General features: G+C 42.6%; 2 protein-coding genes across 2 annotated transcripts; one reads left to right on the plus strand and one right to left on the minus strand.

Moving 5' to 3' along the window:
• The first annotated feature begins 1,538 nt into the window (after nucleotides 1-1,538).
• On the plus strand, nucleotides 1,539-3,210 carry LOC132285962 (U-box domain-containing protein 26-like). The gene has a single exon (XM_059788203.1). It carries the CDS (start codon nucleotides 1,909-1,911, stop codon nucleotides 3,106-3,108), a length of 1,200 nt encoding a protein of 399 aa, XP_059644186.1. The 5' UTR covers nucleotides 1,539-1,908; the 3' UTR covers nucleotides 3,109-3,210.
• Nucleotides 3,211-7,404: 4,194 nt separating this feature from the next.
• LOC132284745 (uncharacterized) lies at nucleotides 7,405-24,718 on the minus strand. The gene is made up of 3 exons (XM_059786877.1): nucleotides 24,285-24,718; nucleotides 7,998-8,136; nucleotides 7,405-7,785 (listed from the first exon to the last, which is right to left on the minus strand). The coding sequence occupies exons 1-3, from the start codon at nucleotides 24,648-24,650 to the stop codon at nucleotides 7,601-7,603; spliced, it is 690 nt and encodes a 229-aa protein (XP_059642860.1). The 5' UTR covers nucleotides 24,651-24,718; the 3' UTR covers nucleotides 7,405-7,600.
• Between the last annotated feature and the right edge of the window lie 1,009 nt (nucleotides 24,719-25,727).

Consider the following 25,727-nt stretch of genomic DNA (forward strand, 5'->3'; position numbering starts at 1 on the left):
AAAAAAAAAAAAAAACTTAAAAGTACAGTAAAAATGTTATCATAACATTTAAAAAAAAAAAAAAACAAAAGTGAAAAACATTATCTCAAATTGATAAATATTCAAAAGGTCCAAAGAAACTTTTCAATCCAAAAAGTTAGATGAACGCAATTTTACTTCTGCATGTAATTATTGCGTTACGACCAAATTTATATAATTATTCTCAATGGGTGTTGCTCTTACTCTCATTCTCTCTGTGTGTGACTTAAATTTTATTGTTCTTGCGCTTTTGTGTTCAAATTGACTCCCACTCTGACTTTCGCTTTATGTGACTTACGTTATTTCAATACTCATGGCTAGTCGATACTTGCCATAATTGAATTTCCACCATTGTATTTCTTTCTTGTTTCCTATTCTTGGTGACCATTTGATCAAGATCAGGTCAGATGGTACAAGGTGTGGACCATAAGCAGCAGCTATACTTTGAATAAGGAGTTGGTATGTTTTTAAGATTTGTTTGGCCAGTCAAAAGCCACAGCCTTAAGCTACCATTAAAGATATATTCATGGTGTTTCTAGGTTAATACAGATCTCTAATACATTCTTGATGCATGCACATGTTTACACCCCTGTACTTGCATGCACTCAAAACTCAATTTTTGGCGAATATGTTGGAATTTTTTTCTTTTTACCAAATAAATTCAGGAATATTTTCCATAAATTCAGAAGATTTAGTCAAATTTTTTAAAAGGGTCTTTGAAGAAAATTTATGTGATGACATTTCATGAATATTTGACAATAACTTAGGAATAAATACTCTGTTCATTTATTTATTATTATTTATTTATTTAATTTTAGAACATGATTGTCGTTGAAGCAATATCTACAATTGCAATTTGGACTTCTTTAAAATTGATTGTCCCATGAGCCTTAAAAGATCCTTGGAATCATTGAGCCCATCACTTTCTAATGGTATTTTGAAAAAAGACCGAAGGTTAAGGTAATAAAACAAAAGTGATCGGACTAGTTTACGCATGCATAATTTATAAAATAAGAATAATGATTTAAAATCTGAAAGTAAAATAATTTTAATGAGTTTATATGAATAGAGAATAAAAACAGATATTACGATATCATATAAAATTAATTAAATTTATCCGAATCTCGGGTCATTAATCATTAGATAATACTCACCGATTCCATCACTATTTTCATGTGGTGATTTTTTCATATTAGTGCTATTCTCATGAGCCTTGTGACTATCATAACTCTCTCTCTCTCTCTCTCTCTCCATCACCCATTTTCAATTCAACTGATGTTGGGTGGGATTCAAACTTCAAAGATATTAACAACTATTATTTTCTTTAGGTGGGCCAGTTTGACTGGATTGATAAATATGGGGGAGAAAGGTTGGGGGTCCATTTCTATAATTGTTTTGTACTATTAGTTACACCTCTACCCCTCTGTTTGTGGCCAAGATAGATAAGCCCCATTTTGGCCATCTTCTCATCTCATTCCTCCAACTAAGACTGCACTTTTGCCCCCCCCCCCCCCCTTCTCTCTCTCTCACACACACACCCAAACACACACACACACATTCATGTGCTGTCTGTCAGTGTGAACTGCAATTTCATAACTAAAGTCTAGAATTCCTCTCCCAGCCTCTCACCTTTGTGTCAGTCCATACTGTTAGTCCTAGCCCTTCTTCTGGAATCTCAACTCAACACCCACTTCCAACTTTTTCTTTGCCTTCTTTCAATCATAGGAATTTATTATTTACATCAATCTTCTCACTTCTATAAATTATTCTAACATGTCTACAATACCCATGTCTTAGACTCTTGAATTTAACCAATCTCATCAATTTATTCCTCACCAAACTCCTTTTCTCTGCTTCAACATTTTGGTTTTTTTTTTTTCTTCCTCTTCCATGAATGAAGCTGAAATGGTCATTCCTTACTTGTTTAGATGCCCAATTAGTCTAGACTTGTTCACAGATCCAGTGACACTATGCACAGGCCAAACCTACGACCGGTCCAGCATCGAAAAATGGCTTGCCGCAGGTAATCTAACATGTCCTGTCACAATGCAGAAGCTCCATGATTTATCCATAGTCCCTAATCACACTCTTCGCCATCTTATCGATCAATGGCTACAAATCGGCAACACATTAATCGATTCTGATTACTTCAAAATCATCGATCCTGATCCTTCCCTAGCCGCAGTTAAGCACATCCTTGAGGCCCATGAGTCCACCCTCGAAACAAAGCTTCAAACACTCGAAAAGATCCTAGTTTTAGCCCAAGAATCGCCATCACGAATGTCTTGTTTGATCCAATTAGGCTTCTTACCATTGTTATTGGAACTAGTTTTTGGAGGCCAATCACAATTCCATGACAACTTGCAGTTTGTTGAACAAGCACTTGTTTGTGTTCTCAAATTGTTGCCATTTGGAAACTTGCAGCCTCTAAAAATTCTCAGAAATGAGTCCAAATTAGCGCGCTTTCTAGTCCTATATGACCATGGCACTATGACTATGAAGACAAGTTTGTGTCATCTTGTGGAGGCGATTTCTACTTCTTCAGAGACAAAAGAGCTCTGTGCTACACTTGGGCAGAATCACGCGCTTCTAAACCGAATGGTCCTTCTTCTCCATGACAATTCCGAGGCTTCTCAAGCCGGGAACAGAGTCGTATCAGCATTAGCTTCTTTGGAAGCTAACAGAGAGAGTTTGGTAAGAGAAGGCGCGATAGATGGACTCATCACATACATTTTGAGTGCTGAAAGGCGAGAAAGAAGCTTGGCGCCAATGGCAATGGCAACACTTGAAGTGCTCCTAGGACTAGAGAGCGCGAAAGAGGCTGTGATCAATCATCCTAATGGCGTCAATGCTCTGGTTAAGCTGGTTTTCAGAGTGTCGGATCATGGAGGCAGTGAGAGCGCTGTTAACGCGCTCACCATCATATGTCATGACTCGCTACGTGCCAGGGAGGAAGCCATTTGTGCCGGTGTTTTGACTCAATTGTTGCTGCTGCTGCAGAGCCAGTGCGGTGGCAGGACAAAGACTAAGGCAAGAATGTTGCTCAAGTTGCTGAGAACTATGTGGGGTGAGGAGCTAAGGCATGTGTAAGATGGTTTGATGTGATCAAGTGGTAATTATTTTTTTATCATTTGAAGCTTTTGTGTATGGATTTGCATATATAACTGTATACAATAAATATCAATTCATGTATGTTATTAGTCTTTGAAAAATGAAAAACTAACTCAATTAATTAACTTACCAGATTTTTTACACTATTGAGTGAATGAAGTTGCTTATATGAGTTGCTCATGAGGCAAAATTAGTTTCACAGGGACAGTAAGAGTTAGAAATCCTCCTAATATTGTGTTCGGTTGCATTAAATTAGAATTTTAGAATTGGAATTAATAGAATTGAGAAAAAGCAATTTAAAAAATTAAACCAAAATTTTCTATAATTCCACAAATTCTAATTCCAAAGCTTCAATTTCATGCAGCCAAACAAAGCCTAAAGAAAATTTTGAAAATTTGCCGTCTCTCCTTCCATTGTTGCAAGTGATAACAGAGAAATATGTGATTTTAGCCCTTTGACATGCACGATAAAATTTGTTATCTTGATTTTTTTGAGTGGGCATGCTTCTCACCTCATATCGATCTTCTCCTAGCTTATTTCTAATTTCCGATGGGAGCTAAAAAAAAAAAAAAAAAAAAAAAAAAAAAAAAAAAAAAAAGGAAATAAAGAAAAGAAAAAATAATAGGAAAAGAAAGGGAAAGTATCATCTTGAAACAGACACATTTTTTATTTCAGTCCTCAACATAAGCTAATCAGTAGAATTTGTCATCTAGATGTTTGGACTAAAAAATGAATAAGAAAAAAGTGTTCTCTTTCTACTTGCTTTTATTTTCTTCTCAAGATTGGTTGAAAAGAGTTTAAAAGTGGGATTGATAGATGAATTGGCAACATTTTTTTATTATAATTAATTATACCATATACATCTAAAAAGTGAGTTGGGCTTTACAGAAAAGTTCAGATAAGGTACAAAAATGTCACCATAGTAGCAAATAAACTATGGAGGTAGGGTGTTTAAGAGGCCTAGATTATAGAAGAGGTCTATTTAACTATTCTCTCAAATGTGTTTGGCATGATTTTGAAACGAGATTTTGAAAAAAATTGAAGTGTCTATGTATCCGGTCTAACAAAACCACTTAGGGTGTCTTTGAATGCGTAGAATTTGATTATTGAAATTAAAATTGAAAATAATTTAATTTAATTTTCTTAATTAATTTTCTTAAATTTCACAAATTCTAATTCTAAAGACTCCACTTTCAAACAATCGAAAGCACCTTAAAATCTCTTTGTTATTACTGTAAATTTTAGTAATATTTTTCTTGTAATCTTTAGTCAATCTCAAATGGAACCATTTATTTTAGTTGTAACCATCTAAAAAATGATGTTCAACTGACCACACGTACAGAAATAAAGTATGACCCCATTCAAGGAATTAAAAAAAAAAAGACTTTTATGTTAAAAAGAGGAACATGAGTTTTAAAACTAGGCATCATCACTCTATATTTAACGTTCACATCTTTTGATCATATCATTTCCATTGATGGCTCACATTTTTTTTTCTTGTTTTAAGCGGTAGATTTGGGTTCAATCAAACGCCAAAGAAGATGTAGCTCAACATATTTCTGAAAAAATATCCCAATGACCTCAAAAATCAGAGGTGAAACTTTAAAGCCACCACTTTGTTGTGGGGATGATTAAGGGGAATTGAATGTGTTTCACTTTGGACCATGTGTACGAGCAAATATTTGGTGTACCCGGTGTACCTTGCACCGGGCACATCACAGCCGTCCGTGTTGTACATATGCAACATGTGTACAACACAAATGAGCACAAATGACGATGTGACCAGTCCACCACATCATATATATTCTCCGCAGGCACACACAGAGAGCACATTCAAACCTAAGTCAAACCAATCCACAGTTCATGATCCACATATTTTTGGAAATACAGTCACCACTTGCCAAGTTGCTAGTTAGGTTTGGCAACATTTGGACCAAAAATTACCAAACCATACATGGAGAAAAGGGTCAAGCTTTTGGCAACACACAAACAGCATAATTTTTTTTCTCCCAAATAGCATATAAACTGTATAATACATATAAAATGTATCCGGTAAGAGAGAGAAAAAGGTATTTTGTGTTACTGTAAAAGCCACTTTTAAGCCTAAGACCGGCCTATTTGTCGCACTCGCACACAGATCCTAGTTGAGACCATACCCAAAAAAAAAAAAAAATTCTGGCATGCCAAAACTAACTAAAAGGGAGCACAACATTGTCTCTAAGAGGACCCACAAGAGCACAAAGGGGCCACTTGAGTCAAGAAACTAACTGGAGTGTTTCACCTTTAACAATATAAAGGTTCACATCACAGGCAGACATGCTTGAGTGTGACAACAGACAATGGTCCAAAATTTCGGCCAAATTGCTAGCCAACTATGAAATTAGCACCCTTTTGGCCTGAAAAACTAAAGTGAAACGAAGAAATCTGAATTGTGAATAGCAGCCTATGGTCTAAACTTTCGGAAATTGGTCAAAATGGGACCCCAGTTTCACACATTTTCTGGCATTCCAAACAGCACCATTAGTCTGTATGGTGGGGCCAAAAGGCACCTTACAGAATCAGCCTTGTAATGTCACAAGCATGTTAGGTCAACCCTAAACATCCATGAACATGGAGAGAAATTAGATAATAATCATTTCTGGATCCACTGAAGTTTCAATTCTTGCAAATAAATACACCACCAAACGGAATTCTCTGGCAACCTAAACAGATATGGCAATTTAGGTTGATGAAATTATAAACAATGAATCTATGTTACAGCAACAAATTCAATTGATGATCATCGTGTTTCTCGACATGTTATATTCTATACAATACTTGGGTACTATATATCTCTTAATAGCAACACCATGACGATGTATGTCATCTATCTCCCGGTGTTCTGAATTTGTGACATTTTCAAAGTCACACATTTTGACAGTCCAAATAATCTGGTAAATACACATTCAGAGCAAACAATGACAATTGGACACGTCAAAACTACTTTCTGTAGGCAAACATTTGACTGGAAGATGAATGGGCAGTCGACAATTGAAAAAGACACGAGTTAAAGTTAAAATGAATGATGATCAAGGAATGAAATTTCAATGAACGTGAATGGCTGAGATAACAAAGTAAGCAACTGTTGTATAAATCTGTGGGCGACTAAGTCCTGAAGTTCAAAGAAAAGAGAGGACACAGAAACGAATTTAAGCGGTAAAAAAAGTGGAAGTGACTCGCCTATAGAACTGGCTTCAAAATACTAACATCAAAATATCCTACCCAAACCGAAAAAATGGAAAATTCAAGGGAAAAACAATAAAGACAAAATAAAAAATTATACTTATTGTATGGTGAAAATCTTGCCTTACTGTCGTGACTTCCAATATCTTAACAGCAAGTTGTGTTCCTGTAAAAGTTAGAACCTTGGCACTGACGTGGTACCAGCCAAAGATACTCAAATGATTAAACCAACAAGAAAAGGAGAACGAAAGAAAAAGAGATTACGCAAGGACCGTATAAATTGCATACTTTGACCTGTTGATACCACCTGTTATTTGTAGACAACTAACTGGTTATTCTGGGTAGAGTTTGTAATTGGCTTGTAATGTTGTACTTATTCTCAATTATAGTGGATTGGATGGCTCAAGACAATTTCCCTGTGGTTATCCATGTTGGGCATTTCCACCTAAATCTGGTGTGTCTCTTACTGCTTCATGGTTTGGTTATTCGCTAGTTTACTTGTTCGCTTAATTAAATATCCGTCTGATGTAAGTCAACAAAGCTGGGCTATGATTTATTATCCCCCTCCCCAAGTCACCAAAGCTGGGCTACGATTTATTACCCCCCTCCCCAAGTCACCAAAGCTGGGCTACGATTTATTACCCCCTCCCTAAGTCACCAAAGCTGGGCTACGATATATTACCCCCCTCCCTAAGTCACCAAAGCTGGGCTACGGTTTATTTACCCCCACCCCCTTCCCCCTCTTCTCTAGGTCCTGTTAACTTCCATAAGCGCTACTCTTATTTGAGACATTATTTCTTTTTAAACGAATTGGATTGTCCTTTTGTAGCTCTATAGGGACCTTCCCCCACTTTGATCTGAGCTTGCCCACTCCCTTCTCTTGGGTGTTTGAAAGAAGTAGATGAGGATCCGACCAATAAAAACTTTGGGTCACAAAATATTCCAACACATGACACTATGTCATAACATACAGTTACCACCATAATGACATTACTTGATGCCTTCATGCTAGAGAGATCCCCCACTCCCCCACCAGAACAACAAGAATGGAAATGTAGATAAAAGAATAGAAATGCATTGATAATATGTATCTATCCCTATATGTATTTCACTGTTATAATGTAACAAATTATTACAGTAATGAATCATCTTAACAATGAACTTGATTGTTTGTGAGAAAGAGTGACCACAATATCCAAACAAGTCAAGACAGTAGCTTTTAACCAGAAGTTGTATAATTTACAAAGTCCTACGAAAATGTGATGAAGAGCTGCAATGAACTAACCAAACTTGGTGGCCAATGCTTTGTTTCTCTTACATATGAGAGATCCGTATAGTGAGGATCAAGAAGAGTCGCAATCGTGAACTGGTTTTCAGCAAGCAGTGGAGCATGCTTATCCACATATAAGGCTGCAGCTAGAGCTGCATGCACTTCTGCATAAACCCCCCCAAAAAATATGGTCCAATGAGAATATTAAACTGAGATTATTTGACTTGAGAAAACAGTCTAATCATGGTAGTAATAGCATCCCGAGGAATAAGATCCATCTGGGGTGGTTTTAACTCCTAGTGTTCACCAGACAAAAGAAAACAAAAATAGAGATTGCTCCTCATATAGCCTGAGAATGCAAGATTTATGGAGATACCTGGATATCCTTTCAAAGATATGGAAACATCCTCCATCTCCGCAATTGCTTCATCTCTGTCGCCAACCTCATACAAGGCTAATGCTCTCCCCACTCGTGCATATTCTGAGAATGCAAAGTCATTGTAATTTTTAACCACCTGTAATCAAGAAGAAGTCAAGTCAACAATAGAATTCTTGCAGAATTTTTTCAACAATCATCCAGATAAAAGTACAATTTTTAAGTTGCACAATTGATTTTCCAGACATTGCATGTGTCTGTTCAAATCATCAAGATAAAAGTACAAATTTTAAGTTGCACAATTGATTTTCCAGACATCACATTCATCTATTTGAACTAGCCACTAAAAAAGAAACATTTCTATACTATAATTGGATGATAATGAAGGACACAAACACATGTAACACATATTAATTCATGAAGGCATATCAAATACTCATTCAGGAACCATTTAGATTGCATATCAATCTTTTTTTCTTTTTTCTTTTTTCCTGAATTGCATATCAATCTTTGTTGACAAGTATCTTTTTTTCATAATTGTTGACAAGTATCTTTAAAAAAGAGCTTACACGGATCCAGCAAGAATCCATCTATTACTGGATTATGTGAGGAAGGCGTGAGAAGATTGTAATGATGGCGCTCAAATCTGTAAAACCTATTGTAATGAAATATAAATTTCTTGGTTACACTAGTGTTGGACACAGAGGGGAGAGGAAGGGAGAGGGGGTTCTTTAGCCAATTTGTAGAACTACCCTGGGTGTAGAGCAACAATTGAGGGTGACAGAAAATGAAGCAATTACAATTGCACAAATTAGAACTGAAAAGAGGCATATTTGAGATGTTTTCAACTCCAAGATAATGGGGAAAAAAAAAAATCATAGATAGAAGCCTTTTCTCTCCAGTTGATGCCACAGTCACAAGACTCCTGTCATGAAGAAGGCAACATGGTTTGTTTATAATGTGAATGCCAGTAGTTGACTAAACCTGAATCATCATATGATCTATGGATGATTTTATTTCAATCCATTGGTGCCTTCAATAGCCAAGGACATTAAGGAGAGGAAAGACAAGAAGGAAAAAATCCCAATAGAGTGACTTAAACATTAAAAAATAATAAAAAAAAAAAAAAAAAAAAATCACAAACCAATATATTCAAGGAGGAATGATGCCTTGTGATCAGATGTATGATAATTGGTGATTTTCACAACTAATATATTATTCAGATGAACATATTCTTGCTCATTTTATGCTACCTTGGCAAGTGGCTTTCTGATATATTAGACACTTGATTTCTTGGATATACCTCAGATGCAAACTGCACATATTCTCTCTTGATTATTTTATTTTATTTTACTTTTAGCCCTGTGCTGACATTGCAGAGACTGAATGTGGCCATTGAGAACATAATATGATATATAAAAGTTGACAGGGGCAACCACACCTGCATTGGGGCCTGAACACTAATTATTCCACAAGGCAATGTAACCATACAGCTGCAGATAATGGATATACATTAAACATAAAGGTAGGGAAATGCCTCCTGAATGCATGTTCACACAACAAGGGTGACGTGCCAACTTCTTAGTGCGCAGACCACCAAGGGCTGTAGTATAGTAGTACTTCCCCACCTTCCAAAGTAGAAGGTCAAGGATTTAGTTCCCATAGGAATAAAGTGAGTGTGTGAGTTTCTTACCAAAGGTTAAATAAATAAAAATAAATAAAATTCAGGCAGTGCAGAGAGAAAATAGTTGGTAAAGCAGCAAAATTCAATTGAAAACTTTAGCATGGGATATTTTTAAACAGAAATCAGTAGCAAGATCTGCCAATCCTGATGGTGTTTCATTAAGATGGCGACTCTTGAGAAATGCTGATAATTTCAAATTCCTCCTAAATTTGTCAATATAAGTTGGCAAAAATCATTGAGAAGATTACGTAGCTCCAGACAAGAGGAGCAGGTAACCCAGACCTTTGTGAAATGCTTGCATGCAAAATGAGAATAATATGGAAAAAGAGACAGGAAAAGACTACTTTCTAATATTGGATCCTATTTTAAATTTCAATGTGTGCGACGGGCTGGCATTCAACACTGCATGACATGGATAAGAGGAAAAATGTCCAACACACTTCACTTTTTTACAAGCATCCAAAAAGCTTGCACAATTAAAAAGAAGAAATTATTTCATGACATGAATAAGAGGAAAAATGTTCAACATACATTATTTGACAAGCACCTAAAAAATTTATTCAATTAAGGAATATATTTTTCAAGAAACTCCCTTTGATACCTTCTTAAATTGTGGCTCTGGTACTTGGATACATTACCTTATCCTCAGTTAAAGATAAGAACAATTGGGAATTGACAATTTAAAAATTTTGCTCTCACATTAAGATTTACATGAACTTCACACCTAAACACACAGCCATACCTTACACACATACTCAAGTCCACAGAACACAGACTCAAACAAACATATCACACAACTTCAGATCCAGAAAAATCAGTTTCATTATTCAGCAGAAGCTTCTTATGAGAAACATAACAAAGAGAATGGCAGGTACGAGGATAATTAGGAAATGAAACATTAAATTATAGGATTCTGTTTATGTTCCTTGTGTCAAGAAATTTATGACCTAAATCCCAGGCTAAGGCAAGTAATCTAGCTATCAGCCAGGTAAATACAAATTTCATGGTAAAATCTTGTAGGTCATAAAAGAACTGTTCAATAACAAACCTCACAAAGGGAAGGTGTCTTACCCACAATACTATTGAAAGTATTGCTCATGCTGAACTTCAGGTTTTACCGAGGTAACCACTCCTAGAGGCTTCGCATGTACACTGACCTGGTTCAAAGAGAGAGCACTTTGACTTAAGAATGGCGTATGCCAATTAAGACACGCCAACACTATATTGGAGTATGGAGAGACTTTCTAAGGCTGGCTGATATGGTGTCTTGGCACATTAAATGTTTATTTTGTCGCATTATATGGCCACCCTATATAATAGCCATTTCTACAGAGAGTAATCTTTCAGCAATGCTTGACCTTAAAAGTCTGGTGGTAATCTGAAGACTGCAAATCTCTATCTCTCTCTCTCACAGCAGCCATTGACTTTACCTAACCCAGTCTACTTAGGACCCCTGTAACCTGTTTATTAGCTGTATTACAAACCCAAACAGATATATGGGGCAAGCTCCCTATCCTACAGTAAGATTTATTAGGGTTATGCTTGGTTAGGATACTCAAAAAAAAAATTATTATAATATAAGAGATTATGGAATAATTGAGTAATATTTGAATAACGTGGAGAAAAATTATGCTTTGTTAAACATAATAAAAGGCAGCTTCTTTTTAATTCTGAGATTCTTAATTCCAAGCATGTTTCTTTCTAAATAATTATCGACCCATGAATCATCAGTTTATTGCTAAAACACTTTCGCCAGCTAACCAAACTGTTTTCCTTTTTTCTTTCTAAATTAAAAACTGATTTAATCACTTATTACGCTAGCCAAAACCAAACATATGCTAAATAAGATTATAAAAAAATGAAGAAAAAAAAAAAAAAAAAAAAGCCAGTCAAATTTGTGAAAGTGTTCTTTAAAATTCATGCCGAGGGTTTTGACCAGAGCCTAGAGCAATGCCTTTAAGTGGCAAATGCTTAACCTAGCCATCAGAGTTAGTGTTACTACAAAGATTACAGTCACAATATACTCACAAAGTAATTGAGTTTAAGTCAATGATGCAAATAACTAACATGGCAAAACAAACAGCGGTATCATGTAAAGGACACTCACACAATTGAACAACAAAAACATAGTGGTGTTGATGACCGCGCCACGGTAGCTGACTAAGTGGCGCCACCTCTGCAACATAGGCACAACTGGCCAGTGCTGACCTGGCGTGCCCACGGTGGATTAGGTATTCTCGAGCTACCTATCCAATAACGGAACTCACTGGCCGAGGAAGGGGTCGCTACCCTTCCTCTACTGTGGACGCGCCCCGCTCCAGTCGGATGGGCTCCTCCCCCCCTGGCTCGCTCGAGGGTACTCTCTGAAAGAGCAACCTCGACTTACCTGTTTACACATTTCCCTTCTTGGCAAAGAAGACCTCAGGGATGGGAACCCGCGAGGTCATGAAGGCAGGACCTCGAAAGGGGGCCTATCCCCACTGAAGCACGGGAATCTGAGGACATGTGGATAGGTGGCTGAGATCTAAGGGGTCGCCTCAATCCGAGGCCAACACAAGGGGGAAAGGATACCCGGTACCTAAGCTCGAGCGATGAAGGATAAGAAACGCATTAATTGCGAAAGATTTGATAAGACCCTCATTAATTAGGGAGCGTCATTACCTCCTTTGATCGGGGGGCAAAGTGCCGCGACCCATCCATCAATGTCTCATCCGTCAGAAGAAGAGGCCATCGAACCTTTGGATAAGAGCGAGCTCAGCTAAAGGACTAAAAGGCATTGACCGAGGAGGTAAACGCTATAAATAGGGGTGTTAATCAGCCTTAAAGGACATCAAACACCGCATTAACAATTATCCTCTGATAAGCTCGAGTTTGCATGGTACCGAGGTCGGCCTTCCCTTTCTTAATCTCCATACCTAGAGAATCCCTTGTGTTGCTTGGATCTCCACTTGGATACTGATCTCAGATCTCTTGGCTTATGTAGAACGATCTCCTTATCCTACTCACGAACTACCATCAACATTTTGGGGAGGAGCGCTTCACCTATGTCAAGCATACGAGAGATCAGTCCGCCCTCTCAAACCAACCCTGCCTTGGGCGAGGGCTACGATGGGTCTGTAAGTATGCCGGGATCGTACTTCCCTGGAACCAGGATTATCTATCCTGATGCGCTAGTTGAAGCCCATAACGCACTATCGCATAGAATGGAGCAGCTAGAAAGCACTCAAAGGGAGGTAGTGACACTGCTGCGACAAATTGCTGACCAAGGAGCACTGCGGCAAGGGGCAGATCCGAATGATACTCTCTTTGGTGAACTTGCAACCCCAGACAATCCGGCGCGACAGACGTTCTCGTCGTCAGCCGAGGCAAGGCGGGCCACTGGTCGACACAGGCGAACGCGGGATACACCGCCGCAGGCTCGTCGGACCCTTTTTAGTACCCCTCTTACAGCGCCTGCAAGGTTGAGTATGCCGAGTACCAGTCGGAGAGAGGCTTGTCACAGAGACACGGGCTCGGAAGGATTTGAACATCAGCAGGACCCCGTGCAGCGATCGCCATATGTAACTATGGCAGACCTGCAAACACTGCTGCGAAACGAAAAGAATATACTGATGCAGGAGGTAGCCCCTGAACCACCCTACGCGCAATCCATCGCGCTTTTCCCTTACCCCCCAGGGTACCTAACCCCCAAGTTTAGCAAGTTTGATGGAAGGAAGGGGAACCCCCGAGAGCACGTGGTACGGTTTATTGAGGCTCTAGGGCCCTTCGGAAACGATCATACCCTGCGTCTTAGGGAGTTTTCAAAAACTCTCACGGATAGGGCCTACAAATGGTATGCGAATTTGGAGTCCGGGTGGCTCACTACCTGGAACCAATTAGCCACGATTTTCCAGTCGAAGTTCTTCCAGGCAGAGGAAAGGGTGACTACACTTTCCTTGACTAAAGAGACTCAAGGCCCGGGAGAGGATCTGCTTACCTACGTCCATAGATTTCATGATCGAGCCATGGAATGCTATGAGACCCATGAAGAGGAAGCGTTGGCCAAGATTTGCATACAAGGCATGTAAGGATCTTACCGAATCCATCTCATTAACCTCAAACTCCTCACTTTCGCCGACCTGATAGAGGCATCCCGGAATTTGGCAAGTAACCTCGCTATTTGTGCACAGGCCACTACACAGGAAGAATATCGAGGCAGGCGTAGACCTCAAGTTTTGGCTGCGGACGAGTCTCCTAACAAGAGGGGCATAAGACCAGCTCGTGCTCCTCGCTTGAAGAATCCGGACGAGGCTCCTCCACCGTTCCCATGCACTCCAGAGGAAGTAGAGACTATTCTTAAGAAATGGATCCAACATGGAGACATCAGGCTGCCCGAGGTGGCCCGCGAGCCCACACCAAAGGAGATGGCTAACCCGAAGTATTGCTTGTACCACCGGCATACTCGTCACCCCACTTATGACTGTTGGGCGTTGCGAAATACTTTCCACAGGCGGATTGCTAGTGGCGAACTCATTCTTCCCCCCAGGGATGTGAGAGAGGAGCCTTTCCCTGCGCACGATCGAGGCGTAGCAATGATGGTAGCGGAAGTGGCAATCGGCAAGGAAGGGGTCGGGGAGAATGCCGACCAGGTCGCGCTGGTAGAAGAACATGACCTGGATGCGTTTCGTTTATTGGGAACGGCCCCTGTCAAGAATATTCTCCAAAAGATGGATTTCTCTCCTTTTGCCCAGAAGGAAATAGCAAAGTTTCTGTGGTTGGCGGCGAAGGAGGGTGTCAAAGAGGTAGCGTCTATCGCGCCACTCTCTGTATCACAAAAGTCAGCTGGGTCAGCTATAGTCTTTACAGAGCAAGACAAATGTGTTCCTACTCCGCACAATAGGCCATTGTATGTCACGGCGTCGCTCAATGGGGTCGAGCTCAAACGGGCGATTCTGGATAACGGATCGTCCCTCAATATCATGCCTCTGGAAGTCTTTCGCCGAAGTGGTCTCCCAGACGAGAAACTTATCCGAAGGCCAACTGAGATCGCTGGGTTTGGAAGTGATATCCGGAGAACTGAGGGGCACGTGACGACCGAGCTGGCCATTGGGAAGTTTAAAAGTTCGGTGAAATTTCATGTAATTGATTCGGACACCTCTTACCATTTGCTCATGGGTCGAGGATGGATGCACAAGTTCGGGATCGTGCCATCCTCGTATCACCAATGCATGAAGGGGTTCTGGAACGCGAAGCAAGTAATGGTCCGTTGCTCCGATCGACCGTTTACTAAAAGAGAGTCTCATATGGTGGAGGCTGAATTCTTCAATGAGTTAGAAGATACAGAGGAATCCCAGCCATTGAGGGCCTTTCCTCTACCGAAATGGGAAGATATTAACCAACAGGAGGGGAGGATGCCAGGGTCGGCTGCTAACCAGAAGAGGCCAGCTGTCTGCAAAAGGATACGTTTGTCCGACGGGAGAATAGCATACCGTTTATGACGGTGTTGGGGGGCACGATCTTGGGCGAGACCGCGCCCCTGAGTAAAGTTGCGTCAGGTAGAATCCCCGGGCTCGGAGAAGGAAGCCAAAAGGGAGTCAGGCGAATCCGCTCGGCTCGGTCAAGATGAAATAGAGGAAGTCAACTTAGCCAATGATGGCCGCTCCCGGGTAGTCTATGTGTACAAGAAGCTGGAAGGAAATGAGAAAGCGGCACTGGTAGCTCTGCTCAAAGAATTCGAAGATGTCTTTGCCTGGACATATGAAGAAATGCCCGGACTAGACCCTCAAGTAGTGGCTCACCATCTCGATGTGCGACCAGATGCATGCCCGGTTAAACAGGCGCAAAGGAGCTTGAGTTGCAAATAAAGGAGGTACAGAAGCTTTTGCGAGCCGGCTTTATCAAACCAATTCAACATCCCACGTGGTTGGCGAATGTGGTTCCGGTGAAGAAGAAAAATGGAAAAATCAGAGTTTGTGTAGATTTTAGAGATCTGAATAAGGCATGTCCTAAAGATGATTTTCCGCTGCCTATAATTGACAACTTGATAGACTCGACCTCAGGGCATGAGATGTTCTCGTTCATGGACGGATACAGCGGATATAATCAAATAAGAATGGCGCAGTGCAATGCAGAGAAAACAGCATTCCGCACCCCCATGGGGAACTTCTATTTTACAGTCATGCCTTTCGGCTTGAAGAACGCAGGAGCCACTTACCAGCGGGCCATGACCGCTATCTTTCACGACATGTTACACAGGCAGATGGAGGACTATGTGGATGATCTGGTAGTGAAATCCCGAGTTCGTAGTGAACATTTGGCTAATTTGAGAAGTATCTTCAAAAGATGTCGGAAGTTCAAGTTAAGGATGAATCCGCTGAAATGTACCTTTGGGGTCGAGGCTGGCCGTTTCTTGGGCTTCATAGTGCATCGTCAAGGGATCGACATCGAGCAAAGCAAAGCCCGAGCTATCATAGAAATGCCTCCGCCACAATCCCTCAAGCAACTAAAGAGTTTGGTAGGGCGGGTTTCGTATCTACGACGCTTCATACCGGCACTTGCCAAAGTGACTCATGCTTTTGGCGCTCTGATGAAAGATAGATCCGAGTTCAGATGGAGTGAGGAGCACCAACAAGCTCTCGATCGTCTCAGAGGACTGCTCTCCTCGCCAACCACCATGGTAGCCCCTTGGATAGGGATCCCCCCCTCAGACTTTACATTACCTCGATAGAACGCTCCATTGGAGCGCTTCTCGCCCAGGAAAAGGATGGTTAAGAGCGCCCTGTGTATTATATTAGCCGAGTTGTGCAAGGTGCCGAGGCACACTATTCTCCGATAGAGCGCCATTGCCTCTCCCTCGCGTTTGCGGCCAAGAAATTCCGCCATTATTTCTTAGCCCATACCATTCATCTCATCACCAAATGTGACCCGCTGAGATACCTGCTCTCGCGACCGATCATTTCGGGGTGAGTCGCGCGGTGGCTTTTGGCGTTAACCGAGTTCGATATCCAATGCCTAGCACCTCGTGCTATTCTAAGTCAGGCCATGGCTGATCTGATAGCCCAATTCCCTTCTGAGAATTTCGAGCCAGTGCACGATGACCTTCCTCTCGACGAGTTCGAGTCAATTTGTTGTGCGGATGAAAACATGATTTGGACGCTGTCATTTGATGGATCATCGACCTCTACGGGAGGCGGCGCAGGAGTGGTATTGACCCCTGAAGCGGGGCAAGCCCGGAATCTTTCATACAAGCTCACCTTCGGATGTTCCAATAACACAGCAGAATATGAAGCTTTGGTGCTGGGCCTCCTGGCAGCACGAGAAGCTAAAATCAAGCGGTTGCACGTGCAAGGAGATTCAAACTTGGTGGTAAAACAACTAGATGGCTCTTATGCTATCAAGGAGCCGGCCTTGGCCGCATACAGAACCATCATCCAGAAGCTCAGTGGCTATTTTAGTGAACTTCAAATAACCCACGCGCCGAGGACTGCTAATCGGCATCCGGACGCTTTGGCCACTCTGGCATCCAAAGTCGAGATCACAGGGGAATCAGTAGATATCCGTATTCACAGAAAGAATGAGTCATGTCTGTACAACGTACAATTTGCGGACTCTGATGATAAGAATTGGTGAGACCCTTACGAGTCGCAGCTGAAGGGTGGTGTGGGCGAGATCCCTTTGGTGGAACTCAAAAATTTTACAGTGTATCTGGGGGTGTTGTATTTCAGGGCACCCGGAGGAACTCTGGCAAGGTGTGTCGGAAGGAAGGAAGCTAGTAAAGTGCTGGGCAAAATTCACGGGCACACATGTGGTGACAATTCGTTAAGCTTGTACCGAAGAATACAAAGGCAGGGATATTATTGGCCGACGATAGCAAAGGAGGCAGCGGCTATTCAGAAAGCATGTCGCAATTGCCAAGAGCTATTCGAAGGGAACCGACATGTGGCCAATGTCGAGGAAGACTGGAGGCGCAAGTACGTGGAGTATCTCGAAAACCGGTCGCTCCCGCAGGAGCATGGAGAGGCTGCTCTACTTAAAAGGGAGGCAAGCCGATTCTTCATTTGCAGCGGCGAACTAATGAGGCGAGACTTTGATGGTAAGGCCAAACGGTGCATTAATTTGGCCGAAGCTCGTGAAGTTTTGAAGCAAGCTCACAATGATGAACACCAAGGGTGGAAGAAATTGTATAATCGGATCATACAACTGGGCTATTATTGGCCTACTATGCAAGCTGATAGCAAAGACTACGCCCGAAAGTGCTGAGAATGCCAACTCCACAACAATGCCATCCACGCCCCAGCTGTGGAACTGCATCCCACAGACGCGCCTTGGCCATTCCACACCTGGACTTGGATTTGATAGGACCAATCTCACCTAAGTCCAAAAAAATGAAGTGGATATTAGTAGCAACGGAGGTCTACACTAAGTGGGTCGAGGCGATAGCCCTGTCAACGGCAACCGGGCAAGTAGTGGCAAACTTCATCAAAGAAAATATTATATGCCGTTTCGGCGTACCTCGAGTCATTGTTTCAGACAATGGGACACCCTTCATCAATAGTCGAGTCCGTGCGCTTCTCCAAAGGTATCGGGTGGCTCACCGTAAATCGACACCCTACTATCCGAAAGGCAACGGGCAAGCAGAGGCCACCAATAAGACACTGATTCGAATCTTGAGTCGAACTTTGAAGGAGCAGCATGACAAGTGGGTCGAGCAGCTGCCACTAGCACTTTGGGCATACCGTACCTCAACAAGAGGAGCTACTGGCGCAACACCTTTCTCCCTGGTGTATGGAACAGAAGCGGTGCTCCCGGTCGAAATAGCAGTTCCTTCCGGAAGTCTAGCCGAGCGGAGCCAGCTACAGTTCGACCACCAGATCGGGGAGCTCGAGGGGCTTCAGGAGCAGGGGGAGTAGGCGAAGAGCAAAATGGTGGTTTACCAAAGGAGGGTGGCTCGGGCCTACAATGCCACCGTTCGACCTCGAGCATTTCAAGAGGGCGACCTGGTTTTGAAGACCGCGACACATGTGATGCGGAACTCGTCTGCACCAAAGTTCACACCGAAGTGGGAGGGTCCCTTCGAGGTAAGGGCTGCCAGCTCTAGTGGGTATTACGACATTGGAAGGATTGGAAGCAAAAAGATATTGGGCACGTTCAATGCTAAATGGTTGAAAAAATACTATTCCTAATTTGAAAGCCCCATTCGAGGCACTGTTATTGTATACAAGAACTCGTGTAAGATGTTAAGAAAGGCTCGAGGGGCCCTGTGCTTTACTCTTGTTTTTTTTTTTTTTAAGGACTGGCATGTTTCTCCTTTTTTAAATTCCTGGTTGGACCTATCTCTGGTAGAGGTCATGCAAGAAAAACACTGATCATTTGTGAAGGCCTCTGGGCTATAACTTTGGAAAAGATTACTTGTAGCAACCATGGTATCGCCTGGCCTCGGCCAAAAGCCGCTTATGATTCTGATTCACTTAATAACTTGTAAAGGTCATTTATAACATTTCCATAAGAGAAAAGATGGACGATAATAATAAAAAAACTGTTCTGTTAATAAAAGATCGTCATATTTCTCAAAGTACAAATTACATAAATTGATACTCTTAAGAGTACCTTGGTACAAGGTGTTACAATATCAGGGCAAATCACCTAAAACTAAGACAGCAAGACCGAGTTGAGATGACCTGCGCTCGATCTCATCCTTTAAAGAAGCAATGTGTTGTTCTCTCGAGTCCACCTGCTCTTGCAACTCGGCCAAGTGGATCTTTTCATTATACAGCACTCCTTCCTCTTCAATGACCTGATCGCGAAGTTCTTTTATTTCTTCTACCATTCTCTCACGTTCCCCCAAGGCCTTAATCCGCAAAAGGATGTCGCGGGCCCAGCCTACGTCGATCTGTGCTCGGCCCAAATTAGTAAGGAGACGGTCGAGGGAATCAAGATCTTTCTTGGCCAAGGTACGATCTCGGGCTTCTCGAAGGCCGATTACCAACTCGCATATGGTTTTATAAGCAAAGTCCAGGAACAAAGGCAACATCCCTTCAAGATCCCCAAAGGTCTGGGGGTATTTTGCTTGGACCTCGTCCAAAATTTTAGCCTCGGCGGCGGAAACGGTGATCCCACCCCATACCACGGGTAAAGGGTCGCCCGTTTCCTGACCTGATTTTGAGGGATTCACGATCTGACCTTCTGTTTGTAAGTCAACTCCCTCGGTTGTATCCTCATTGGAGGCCGGCCGAATCGATCTGTTACCCTCAATTTGGTTGATTTCATGCCTCGAATTGTTCGACTCTGAACCATCACGGGACGAATTACCACTGGCATCCGAGCTCTCCATTTCATCTAAACCATCATCCTCAGGAAGGGATCTGATGGCTGAATCTACCATCTGTTGCAACTCGGCAATAGGCTCTCGAGGTAGCACATGAACAACCTCGACTTGCGAACTGGTGTCGCTGTCCTCACCCCCGCGACCAGCGAAACGACCCCCTGAATCAGCTGCCGCTTTAGCTGCGCCAGATGTAGCTACCTCGGCACCTAAGGGATGGATAACCAATTGTTAAAAAAAAAAAAAAGGGGGGGGGGAGGGGAAAGAGAAAGATTGTACCTCCTCCATGGGATGGCGAACGACTTGGGCTTCACTCGATGTTAAAAATTCCCATAGCAGGATCCGCCGAGGTATTAACCTCCCCGGTCTCCTCGTCGAACCTACCCAAGCCGCGGGCTAGGGGGATCAACTCTTTGCCCACCCCATGCTGCAGAGGAAGAGGGTTCAAGTCAGAAGATAGTATTTCCCTTTCCGCGCGCTCAGGGTCCTCCAGAACGCTTGCCAAAGTATGAAGAGGGTCAGAGGGAACGGCCAGGCCGGCATCCGCCTCAGGAGCGCGAAGAACACCGCTAGTAGGCGCAGACGTTGCAGTTCTTTTTGGATGGGTAGCTCGAGACCTTGTTCTCAAAGGAACCCCAGCTCGGGTGGGCGAATGAGGGATCTCGAAAGAAACAGGATCCTTTGCAACGGTGGGAGTCTTTGAAACATCCTATAAAAAAGGGAGATGAAGAATAAACTGGTCAGTATGGAGTTAGGTAAGAAAGCAGAGGTAGAATTCGTCTTTTACCTTAGCTCGTTTCGAAGACACGGTTGCAGGTATGAAGGTGCTAACATCTTGATCTGCCTTGCGTTTGTCCCGGCGCGCCTTAGTAGCATGGAGGGCTATCACGGGTGCAGTTGCAGTTGGCAAGAGTAGAGGAAGTAAACCCGTTGTGCTGCAAGGTTTACCCCTCGCGGATACAGATGTATTTTTAAAGGTGTGGAACGAGGCGTTACCTTTCAGCAGGGCTCGAGCAGGGACAGGGACAGGAGTGCTACTTACGAACTTCTTAAAAGAAAGAATTATCTCATTCCAATAGGCCTTTGTCTTTTCAGCCCATCTCCCAACCCTAAGAGTAGAGGGCACGTGAAGAATTTGGCGATCCCCAAGGAGTTCTGCCTCTTCAGAATCGAGGAAGCGCAAAAAGCCTAGAGCATAGGTGCTGTGATCCTGTCGCGCCCCATAGCCATAATCCCTCGGAAGTCCTTGATTGAACCCAAATTGTCGAGCCACCCTATGAGGGTTGTAAACCTTACCTACGCCCGAGTGAGGGGGAAGAAGCGCGGGAAGATAGCCAGGCAAGGTCATGGCAATGATGGTCAGGGCTGGAGTGCGCTTCAAAGACTTGCTCGAAATCACCATGCCGTCCTTCGACGCACAACACTCGATGCGAGGTCCATGGGTGTATGGGCGAGCTACAAAGCAACTCTCCCTGTCAATGAACTCTGACAATTTCTTTTTCGTGGTAAGTTTATGCCACTGGAAAGATCGCTTCAAGCCGCCGTCACGGGCCAATGTGTTTGGACGAGGACCATACTTCGGGAAATGTTCGTACAAGAACATCTGAAGAAAAATTGCATTAACAGGAGAAACCACGGTCATGCGACCCACGGAGCGCTCCATGCGGGCATGCGCCAAGTCGAGCTCATGGCAGAGAGTACCCAAGAACAGAGCAGCCAAAGGTAGGTTGTTGCCATAAGATAGCCTGATGGCCAAAGGAATGAGGTCAGGACAAGGCCCGTCATCAGGGGGCCCCGGAAAAACAAATCTGGATAGCCACGACAAGATATATGCAGCAAGGCGAGCTGAGTCCTTGCACTTCGGGCCACTGAAGGACTCCTCCTCTTCTTGACCCTGGGGGGGAAAGTCTCGGAAATAATAACGCAAAAGTGATACAAACGTGCACTTCTTGCCCGTCTCCGGGAACTCCTCAAGAAGTCCAGTATCTTGATAGCGCGAGGCTATCTTACCTGCCGAGGTAACACCTTTGCAAAGCTTGGAGGCAAGTTTGACCTCGTCTTCAATAATGGTCCAAGAGCTAGGGTCATGCTCACCAAATACGTTCAAACACATGAGCTGCACTACATCCTCCAAAGTAAGGGTGAATTCTCCCCAAGAGGTGATAAAGGTATGGGTATCTCGGCTCCACCGAGATAACAGGAGGGCGAGATCGGGGACATCCCGAGGTATGGTTAGCTCCCGAGTGTTTCGGATAGCGTCTCTAATTCTCGAAGCCTGCAAAATCCCCGAGAACTTACCATCAGATAGAATCGCGTCTGTCCACAACTCCCACCCTCGTCCATGACCGGTCTGACTCGTAAAGGCAATGTTGGAGTAAAGGAAGTCACCGCGCTCTACTCTAAATCGTAAAATCGAGTTGGGCTGAATGGGCGCCCCGGTGAGCGCGTAAGGCTCTCCCAGAGTGTGCTTGCCGGAGCCTCATTTACCTCGCTTAATACATCGCTGTTAACCCAGAAGGTGTCACTCGAACCAAAGTATGGGGCAACTCGCCATTCATTCAAAGGAGGGACGTTGGGAACATCATCGCGAATCGCCATTGCCTTGTTTTGAACAAGAAGTTTTTGCGAGGAGCGAGCAAGGATAAGTGGACGAATGATTTTGGTGCCTTTAAAAAAAATGCGTGTTTTGGAATGACTTAAATATGGGGGCTCGGCATCCCAAGCGTCGCGCCTCCGGCTGACGAAAGGACGTGACTCGAGACCCGAAACGTCTTAACCTGACACACCAATAAAAGGGCGACACGTGGATCGAGAAACCAAAGCGACATGACCCCTGAAGTGATATGACTGTTTAGTACTTAAAAGACATGACCCTTCGGTGACCCTTCAGTAGGAGCAATAATTAAAATTAAATTAGTGGTTTGCTCGAGCCCCTCTCTCGACGACCTCGAGCAGGGGGGGCAAAATGTTGATGATCGCGCCACGGTAGCTGACTAAGTGGCGCCACCTCTGCAACATAGGCACAACTGGCCAGTGCTGACCTGGCGTGCTCACGGTGGATTATGTATTCTCGAGCTACCTATCCAATAATGGAACTCACTGGCCGAGGAAGGGGTCGTTGCCCTTCCTCTACTGTGGACGCGCCCCGCTCCAGTCGGATGGGCTCCTCCCCCCCTGGCTCGCTCGAGGGTACTCTCTGAAAGAGCAACCTCGACTTACCTGTTTACACATTTCCCTTCTTGGCAAAGAAGACCTCAGGATAGAACTGGGATGGGAACCCGCGAGGTCATGAAGGCAGGACCTCGAAAGGGGGCCTATCCCCACTGAAGCACAGGAATTTGAGGACATGTGGATAGGTGGCTAAGATCTAAGGGGTCGCCTCAGTCCGAGGCCAGCACAAGGGGGAAAGGATACCCGGTACCTAAGCTCGAGCAATGAAGGATAAGAAACGCATTAATTACGAAAGACATTTGATAAGACCCTCATTAATTAGGGAGCGCCGTTACCTCCTTTGACCGGGGGGCAAAGTGCCGCGACCCATCCATCAATGTCTCATCCGTCAGAAGAAGAGGCCATCGAACCTTTGGATAAGAGCGGACTCAGCTAAAGGACTAAAAGGCATTGACCGAGGAGGTAAACGCTATAAATAGGGGTGTTAATCAGCCTTAAAGGGCATCAACCATCGCATTAACAATTATCCTCTGATAAGCTCGAGTTTGCATGGTACCGAGGTCGGCCTTCCCTTTCTTAATCTCTATACCTAGAGAATCCCTTGTGTTGCTTGGATCTCCACTTGGATACTGATCTCAGATCTCTTGGCTTACGTGGAACGATCTCCTTATCCTACTCACGAACTACCATCAACAAGTAGCTATACAAACTTGAGAGTCTTTGTTTTCAAAACCACAAGATTGTTATCATCATATTAAGAGAATAAGAGTACTAGTGATAATAGTAATTTAAGTATGAACTAGATTTAGTCCTCACAAACTTCTAATTCATGCAGTAAGGAATTTCCTGTTATTATGTAATCCCAAATATAAAACTGAAACTTAAAGACATGAGCATGCTATCCATAATATTGATTTAATATTTTTTGCAGAACCCCAATGGTGAATTATATATTTCCCTTACTGATTGAAACTTCAAATAGTGATAAGACCGGATATTTTGTGCATGGTGTGAAAACAGAGAACAGGGTTATTTTAAGACCCGTAAACACTCGGCCTAGGCCTTCTTGTGTGGATAAACTTTTCTTTTCCACAATTTTCTTGGAAACGAAACAAAACCCAAATTTGGGTACCTGAGTGAAGTATTCAAGAGCTTGATTAAAGTCACCCTGAGCCTGCAACTCCCTCCCTCTCTCCAGCAACTCTATGGCCTCGGCAACTCTCCGGGAGACTGTAGCACTTGCATCTTCTTCGGCAGAGCTCACTGGCTCGACACTCGCTAGGGCATAAAACCAAGAACTGTACTGGGTTGAAATAGAAATGGGTAGAGAAAGTAGCAAAAAATGCCTCCTCTGTATTGTGAAACTGGCTTTAGAGGTAATGGGCTTCATTGGTGTTCTTTTAGGGTTTGATTTTGGGGGTTTTGAATTAGGGTTTTTGTTAGGGTTTGGCGATGAGGGGAGGAGAAGATGGGAAATGGGTGCTGCATATGCACCCATTTTTCTAGGTGGCAAATGCACAACTTTGGTCCTCTAGAGTTTTTATTACTCTTTCAATCTGTATTTTGGTGGCAAGTTGCAACTAACTTTTGACTCATTTGTGTCGGACACTACTGATTCGAACTCGTTTCGAGTCAATAATATATTAGTATATGTTTTTACGAGGTTTTGTAGTAAATTAGCAGTAAAATGGTTAAGAAAAGTGAGGCAACCGGTCAAATTATTTTTATCAATGAATGAAATTAAATAATTTTTTTATTTATTCAACTTTGAGTATAATGTAGATGCTCAGATGTCCCCCAACTTGGTTTTAATTTTGTTGAAGATTCAAAAAAAAATTGACAACATTCGGATTTAGACTTGAGGATCAGATCAATAATCTTACAAATGTTCATAGGCCAAATTATTTATCCGAAATTGGATATTTTGAAATTAGAATTTATAAATTTTAAAAATATTTAAAATATATATGTTTATATATAGAAGTTCAGGCAAACTGGGAGCGAAAATTGAGAAAGAAGAGTTTTGTTTGTTCAAATAATGTCTAATATTTGGGAAGTTTTAAAAAGTCAAAACCATATTACTAGTAAAATACCAATATTCTTCACAAGAAATTTCATCAAACAAAAAAAAAATAGTTATTGTCATGGCATTTTGTAAAAAATTTATTGCTTCAAGGGTCACAAATGTATTTATTCGTTAATCAAATTTAATTCTGAAATATCTTCGTAATTAATTAGATGTTTTGCCTTAGTTTTTCTATGGATATTTTTTCTAGTCTTTTGGTTTGTAAAAAGTTTTACCGGAACATCTATCCAATTATAGTGAATTCTCTTCTTTGTAGCGGGAACACGTCATTGTCATTTTGGTGCTTAAGTATGGAGCTTGACGCGAGCCTATGTTGAGAATTCACACAACCCGTGTTATGTACCAAAACAACATTGTTTTAGTGCATAGATCCAAGTCCGCCATAGTTACCTAATGTGGTAAACAAGGTAAGTTTCAACGACCCAAACAAAAGATGCATGCCCTTTCAGCAAGCTGGCACATGAAAATACCAAGCATTTCAGATACAAC

This window comes from Cornus florida, unplaced genomic scaffold (genome assembly GCF_030987335.1).
Source record: "Cornus florida cultivar Cherokee Brave unplaced genomic scaffold, ASM3098733v1 CherokeeBrave_3.0.0_Hap2_Chr11, whole genome shotgun sequence".
Lineage (NCBI taxonomy): Eukaryota > Viridiplantae > Streptophyta > Magnoliopsida > Cornales > Cornaceae > Cornus > Cornus florida.